This window comes from Prunus mume, linkage group LG4 (genome assembly GCF_029339155.1).
Source record: "Prunus mume cultivar Tortuosa linkage group LG4, ASM2933915v1, whole genome shotgun sequence".
NCBI classification, from domain to species: domain Eukaryota; kingdom Viridiplantae; phylum Streptophyta; class Magnoliopsida; order Rosales; family Rosaceae; genus Prunus; species Prunus mume.
The window spans coordinates 8,627,747-8,634,604 of record NC_142701.1 but is presented as its reverse complement, the minus strand read 5'-3'; the positions used below and the strand labels follow the sequence as shown (position 1 = coordinate 8,634,604).

The window sequence follows — 6,858 nt, the reverse complement described above, 5'->3', positions numbered from 1 at the left end:
AAGACTAATGTTGGCTCTGTTTCTCCCGAATTTTGGCAATGCATTACTTCTGCAATCTGCTTTTCTGAAATTGTGTACAAAAGATACGAATATGTTTAAGATTTTGAAGTTTCTAGGAAAGAAAAAATTCCTTTAGCAATGCTACCAACTCAAAACTACCCCAGCATTGAGAATTTAAATCCAAAACCCAAAATGTGTATTGATTGTAACGTAATGCAAAAACATATTATGAAAGGAAGAACAATAACTTGAAAATCTAATTGGATGGGATGTGATCTAATATTGCAGAGCGCTACTTGGTGGGAAGAACATGTTGAGTTGGAAGTATCTTCCGCTCGGCGTAATTGATCAGCTGAAAGAGATGAATGCCAGTGTTCCAATGGATCTGGGATACTCAGTCGAGTCTGATAATACGCAGATGTAATCAAGGCATGATGTTTTTTTAAAGCATTTTTATGGTGAAATGACCCAAAATGAAAACCGGTATGCAAAATAACTCATTTGTTTCTGAAGTAGAAAACTAACCATTTCTGTATTGGGAAAGACCATCGTGTCCGAGATTTGAGTTGAGATGGATTGAGATGAGCATATAAAGTGCTTTCTCCATATGCAGAAACAGTTGGTTTTTAACTTTTGAAAGAAGAGTTCTTTTTCTTGATTTTTATTTGATGACACATAATGTTGGCATCCATTTGATTTGATGACACATCAAGCCTATGAACTTATAATAAACTGCCACCAAAAATCATACATTTTATACAGCTCTTGGATTTTGGACATCAATTCTTATCGTCATAAGCTGAGAAGTCAGGTTCAGGGGGCTTCTGCAGCTTCATCAGCTCCGTGCTACCCATGCTACTCATGCTACCTGTGCTACCTGTGCTACCTGCACTGCGACGCCTATGACTGCGAAGCGCTTTTGCTGCAAAGCGGGATGCAAAGAAGGTGGCACGAAGCTTGCTTGTGATCGAACCGCCTTGATAATCATCATCATCATTATCATCATCTCCTTCGCTGTAGTCAAAGCCTTCTTCCTCCTCCTTACGCAGTTTTTCTGCCAATTTTCTTCTGTAGTGGCGCCAAGCAGCTTGGATGAAGCAGGCTGCCCAAGTCCTCCACTGCTGGGAGTAGAAACGGAAGGTGTACTGAACCTGTCTGCTATGAAGATGCCTAAACTGGCTGGCAACAAATTTCAACTCCTCTGCTTCTAAGGCAAAAGCCTCAACCTCAGTTATAGCCTTCACGGTTCGAGTAGATGATGGTAAGTTAGAACTAGCTTTAGGATCCAATGCCCATGTTAGGAGCTCTTCTCCACAAAAGTCTCCTTCTTTTAGCACACCACTGTTGAAAAATCCACTCCGACCACCATCGGTCGTCACACTTTCTAGGCGACCACGAATGATGAATAACATCTCACCAACTGGGTCCCCTTCCCGCACAATATAGGTATTCTCTGTGCATAAACTTGGTTTTAGACGCTCACAAATGGCATCAAGCAACCGCTCATCCATATTGGCAAAAAGAGGCACCTGCATATAAATGAGTCAGGACCGTGTGAAGTTTAACTGTCATCACAATACAGAAGCGCAAATATGAGAAGACGACATGGAAGAATTATAAAGATCATACGAAGGGAAGTCTGCAAATTTACAGAAAAACAGAAAAATTCTGTATGAACTTAAACCCCATGGCCAAGAAGGTAGCATGCTTCCTTAATTTAACTTGACCATTTTGAACCATCTAATTAGCAGTCCACCAAAGCGCATTGATATGTATGTGTGCATTCCATGCATAAGATTGATAAGGAAAAAAACGGGTATAGCTTAAGACTGTTGATCAGTTAAAACATAGCCTTTGTAAACATATATCTGCAATAACATAACAACATTAATGAAAAAGAATGAACATTGACATAAGTGTGGATACTTACCCTTCTAACCAAATTCAAGCAGAGATGCCGTTTAATGTCCCTTCTGAGATCTTTTGGAAGACTCCGGACAATGCTCTCCTCATCTACACCTCGAGTCTCCAACCACTTGTATTGATCGTAGCGTCGAACTCTTTCCCTAAGATCTTGTGGAAGCCAGCGATGGTGCATCCACTGCTCAGAGTCACGCTTTTTAATCCTCATCTCCTCGAGACGAATCGTGAGAGACTGAAGGTAGGTCTGGTGAAATTTATTAAATGTATCAGTTTTCCATGGATTAAAGTTAGAAACCACATGCAAAGTAGAAAGCGGAAACAAGTTTGCAGAATTATGGTCTTTCCATAAAAATAGTTTCTGGTGAATCTAATTGGTGGAACGTCATAATAATGATTCGGATCAACAATAACCAACACTTCCCATCATGAAAGCAAAGGCTCTCTATGAGCATCCTCATCTTCAACCAACATTTCCAAAATAAAGGACGTATATGAAGCATCCATAAGATCAATTTATGCCTCACCTGTATATTTCCAATCAGAAGTGCAAAGAGGATGAGGCCAAAAATGCCTATCCCTATGGAAAATAGAATCTCTAAAGCAAAGGTACTGGTTTCAAGCCCCTGGCCAAGTGTACTGCAGAAAGTGAAATAACAATGTGCTGAAATTAATCAGATTTGAGAACCGAAATCAAAACATGTTGCGCACTTTAACAATACAAAATATTCACTGAACTTTGAATGCAAAGAAGATGGCTTAAAAGTTGATAAGCATTGCATATGAAGGATGCATTAGTTTCAGATGTCACAGAACAACAGTCAAAGCATATGATGACGTCAATATGCAACAGAATTGAAGCTTATCTAAACACACTAGGAAGAAATCCTGACTACACAAACTCTTCCTTCTCTGCACTAACTTTCTTCTGCAGAGATGTTGCGTATTTTTATAAGGTATGCATACAGATGAGGCACAGGTGAAGTAACAAGACCATATGGAGACTCATCTGTAGTCTGGGGTATCATCACCACAGGCAGTAACAACAAGGAGGCTTGCAATGGGAAAATGAAGTTGAACTAATCTCAGCAGGGAAAAAAAAGTATAAATAAAAAGAATGGTGTAATTATTCACTTTTTCCTTGGTATTAGAGCATCAGCTATAGTATACATATATCAGAGATAATTATTTTAAAAAAATATTGATAAATGAGTATCATACCTTAAATTTTTCAGTCCCCACCACAAACAGAATAAAAATTTGGAGAAAAATTCTGTGGATGCAATGACCTTTGAACTTATCGCCTCTGTAAAGATCCCAAATTTAAATGGCAGATTGTCACCTTCAGCGGTGCAACTCTTATTAAGAACTTCCACTCTGATATCCGACCATTCTTTGTATCCTGGGATATTTTCAGAAATGCCACAGTACAAGTAGTTTATCCTACATTTTTTACTTTCAATACAAGCCTCCCGCCAGCATGTGTCATAGCGCTCTACAGCCAACAAGTACCAGGCAGCCCCAGTGACCTGTAAAATTTTATCGAACAATGGTCGAAAAATTTCAATAAATTGGTTAAGACACCCTACAAGATACTTGAGCTACTAGTATTCAGAAAATAAAAATGTATGAGAAGTAATGGCTTAAACCATAATAAAAACTTAAGCTTGTGATGAAGATTCAGTCAGGTCATTCCACTATATACTTGTACTTGCCTGTTAGACAGCCACTAAACCCAATGTCTTAAGTTTTCAGGAAATGAGCCAACAATATATATCAAGCCACAAACTTAATCATGTGTAAGTGCAGCTCACCATGCACCTTGCAAACAAACAAATAAGTGAGGAATGGGAATTGGTGGTTTTGAACTCAGACCTCTTAAAAACAAGGATTTGATACCATGTTAGACAACCACGGATCCCAAGCCAACAATGGATATCAAGCTAATAAACTCCACAAAAAGCAAGGAGAGAGCTATACAGCAAACCTCGAAGGAGATGAAATATGAAGTAAAACAGCACGCTTATATAACATGAGAGTAATACTTACTTGAGCAGCCAGCAAAAACCAGAGCAAATAGTATGCAGCCCCGGCCCAAGCACTTTCGGCGAAAGAGCCTGCACTCTTTTTAAGGTCTGAATTTAAAGCTAGTAAGCGGATAAATCTTGGTAATAATTGAAACCAGACAATAAATAGCAATGCCTGTTTCGTAGCCAATACCTCTGACCCTGTTCCATGCAAGAATCTCCAAACCACAATCTGTAATAATGAACAAACATGATAAGAGAACCATCTTTTTCTATTCCAGAGTTTATTGCCATCCAAATTAGCTTACAGTATAATGTATTAAGCCATTGGAGTCCTAAAGTTGATACTAAAGTACAATATGCAGCAAAGTCAGTGTGTCAAGAACAATAACAAATATTCATAAATGCATGCGGATTAAGAGAAATTAAACATGATTTTTCAGACCTGTGGTAAGGGTAGCACGGAAACAAAGTCGACAAAGAAATAGCGGTGTAGATATCGCTTTGCTATCTGTGAAGAATCTATCACAAGTTCACCTCTTCCGAAAACCCGAGATGATGGGGCAATATAAGCTGTGCGAAACTGTAAAGTCATGCGAATAAGGTAGAAAGCATCTACTAATGACCGCACAGTTATAGTTGTGGCTGCTAAGTTTCTATCAATAGTGAGGCAATCTTGTTTCTCATCGAAGATTGGAAGGTAAAAGAACAAAGGATCAATGGATATTGCAAAGATACATGATATGACAAAAAGCCTGTTCCATAACAGAAGGGACTTGTCTTGCGGGTCAAATATCTTTCTATCAGACACTTTAAGATCTTCCGGGAACACTGCACGGGTGACCCCAGTTCTTAATGTTCTACCAAATGTCTTTAGTCCGTCTGATCCCCTCTGAATTCCATACTTCAATGATTTTGATGATGTTGCCTTTCTGTTTCTCCCAGTAAAAGGTAATGCCTCAATATGAAATACAGATTTCTTCATTTTACTGGTATCAGCACTCATCGACATTGTAGAGTCCAAGTCATCCAATCTACAGGTACCAACATATGCCAAGTCATAATAGAGAATAACAATACATCATTGTAATAACAAGAATCCATATCGATTTTTCTATTTGAGATATGATATATGTATGACACAGGTTAGTGTCCTAATTGTATACTTGTATGTTTTCAGGGATTACCATAACCACCCATCACGACCTCTAGAAAGATGTATCTTATGGGAAACAAAGAACACTAATCAATGCATCTGTTGGAAAAAAGAAAACATTTTAAGGATATCAGCTGCAAACTACTAGAAAATTTGTCAATTCCAAGCTCAAAAGTGGCGAAATCTAGTGTTTTACATTACGTAAATATGGTTTCATTAAGCAAAGCTTTTGAGTTTTTTAGTCGACCCAAAGTCTCAGATAAGGCCTATTTGTTGACAATCAGTTTTCAGAAGGAAAAAAAAAGGAAAATATGGAAAGCAAAATGCAAGGAGTAACAGATACAATGTACATTACATACCTGACAAATTTCTCTTTCTGGCCACCAATGTATTGTGACTTGTAACCACAATCAAACATTTTTTGCAATCGGTTACATAGATACGAGGCTAGAATGTGAGAATTCACGGGCAAGTCCCAAGTCAAGTCACTGAGTGGCATAAAGCACACATTATTCCATCAAAGTAAACAGATGTGATGCTGCCATGGATACATTGAAAAACAGAAAATATAAAAAATGCACTCAAGTCTCTGAGCTTCATATTGTCCACAGAGAGAGAGAGAGAGAAGATAAACAAAATAGAATGCAGTTACTCATCTATGATCTTAAGATAACAACATGGTAGTCATTCACTCATGCTTCAATATCCTTCCATGCTGTGTGCCATAATGTGTGCCATAACATAAAGCTTGAGACTTCTTCTTTCACGTGATTTTTAAGTGTCTAAATTAATTGTGTAATTGGTTGTATTAAAACTTTATTTCCCCTTTTTCCTTTTCCTTGTAACATTTTCACTTGCCCAAGTAAAAAAAAGAAAACACAAAAAACAGGGGGGTTGTTAAGGCAATCATGAGCCCTGAGGGCTTGGAATGAAGCAGCCAAAACCAAACCCAACTAGGCCCCAAAAATGGGAAATTCCATGTTATTGAGGTTCTCTGAGTTAATCTAATTTCGATAGAAACTTGGGCAAACTGTTGTATTGATTCTCAAAACATTCCTTTATGTTAGTTTCTGGTGCATTTATCATTCTCAGCTCCAAATGCCTTAACCCAATAAGTAATGCATGAAGTCCCACATCATTTTTGAATTCCTGCTAATTTCCATGTTTCTAAGTTGTGTAGGAGAATGTGAAAACAAAATTTAGACTAAATGTAATCTCACTATTAATTATCTGGATTTTTTTTTCTTCTCATTTCCTACCAATGATCCAAGTATTTGGCATTGTTAAGGATTGCATCATGATCTATCATCTCACATATAATTTAATATTTGAAAACAGAATCAAGAAGAAAATAAGAAACAAAATATAATGAAAGGATGAACTTACATTGAAAGTATTCAGCTTTGATTCTCTAATAATAATTAATGAATTTTTTGGAAGATATTGAAAAGATTAGGGTTTGAGGAGGAGAAAGAAGGTGGCTGATTTAGAGAGAGAAAAGCGGATCATAAGGAAGGCTGGTATTGAGGACAATGAGGAGGGTGGGAGGGGAGCCAGACCGTTATACCGGTCATGCAAACATAGAGCCTGGTCGACTTGGGCTGGTAACTTTGCTACCTTCGTTTTCTATTTTAAAATTTGCAAAGGATTTATAGCTCAAGTGATTAAAAATATTTACTTCCACACATGACGTCCTATATTTAATTCCTCCCTTCGTCAATATTGTTTGTGTAAAAAAAAAAAAAAAATACAATT

General features: G+C 37.6%; 1 protein-coding gene across 2 annotated transcripts; it reads right to left on the bottom strand.

The window, feature by feature from the left end:
* Positions 1-623: 623 nt before the first annotated feature.
* LOC103328178 (putative cyclic nucleotide-gated ion channel 8) lies at positions 624-6,637 on the bottom strand. 2 transcript variants are annotated; one of them, XM_008230577.3, is made up of 8 exons: positions 6,490-6,637; positions 5,463-5,591; positions 4,393-4,981; positions 3,970-4,179; positions 3,142-3,449; positions 2,448-2,559; positions 1,931-2,167; positions 624-1,529 (listed from the first exon to the last, which is right to left on the bottom strand). In XM_008230577.3, exons 2-8 carry the CDS (start codon positions 5,519-5,521, stop codon positions 780-782), a joined length of 2,265 nt encoding a protein of 754 aa, XP_008228799.2. In that variant the 5' UTR covers positions 5,522-5,591; positions 6,490-6,637; the 3' UTR covers positions 624-779. The 2 variants fall into 2 exon arrangements, with proteins under 2 accessions (XP_008228799.2, XP_016649572.2); XM_016794086.2 differs by having other exon boundaries at positions 5,463-5,641; positions 6,490-6,615.
* Positions 6,638-6,858: the final 221 nt, after the last annotated feature.

Coding starts and splice junctions, on each gene's coding strand:
- LOC103328178 (XM_016794086.2), bottom strand. CDS start 5,602: ATGCCACTCAGTGACTTGACTTGGGACTTGCCCGTGAATTCTCACATT. Junction 3,450..3,969: donor GGTTTTTGCTGGCTGCTCAA/GTAAGTATTACT, acceptor AAAATTTTACAG/GTCACTGGGGCTGCCTGGTA. Junction 2,168..2,447: donor TTCTGATTGGAAATATACAG/GTGAGGCATAAA, acceptor AAATTTCACCAG/ACCTACCTTCAGTCTCTCAC.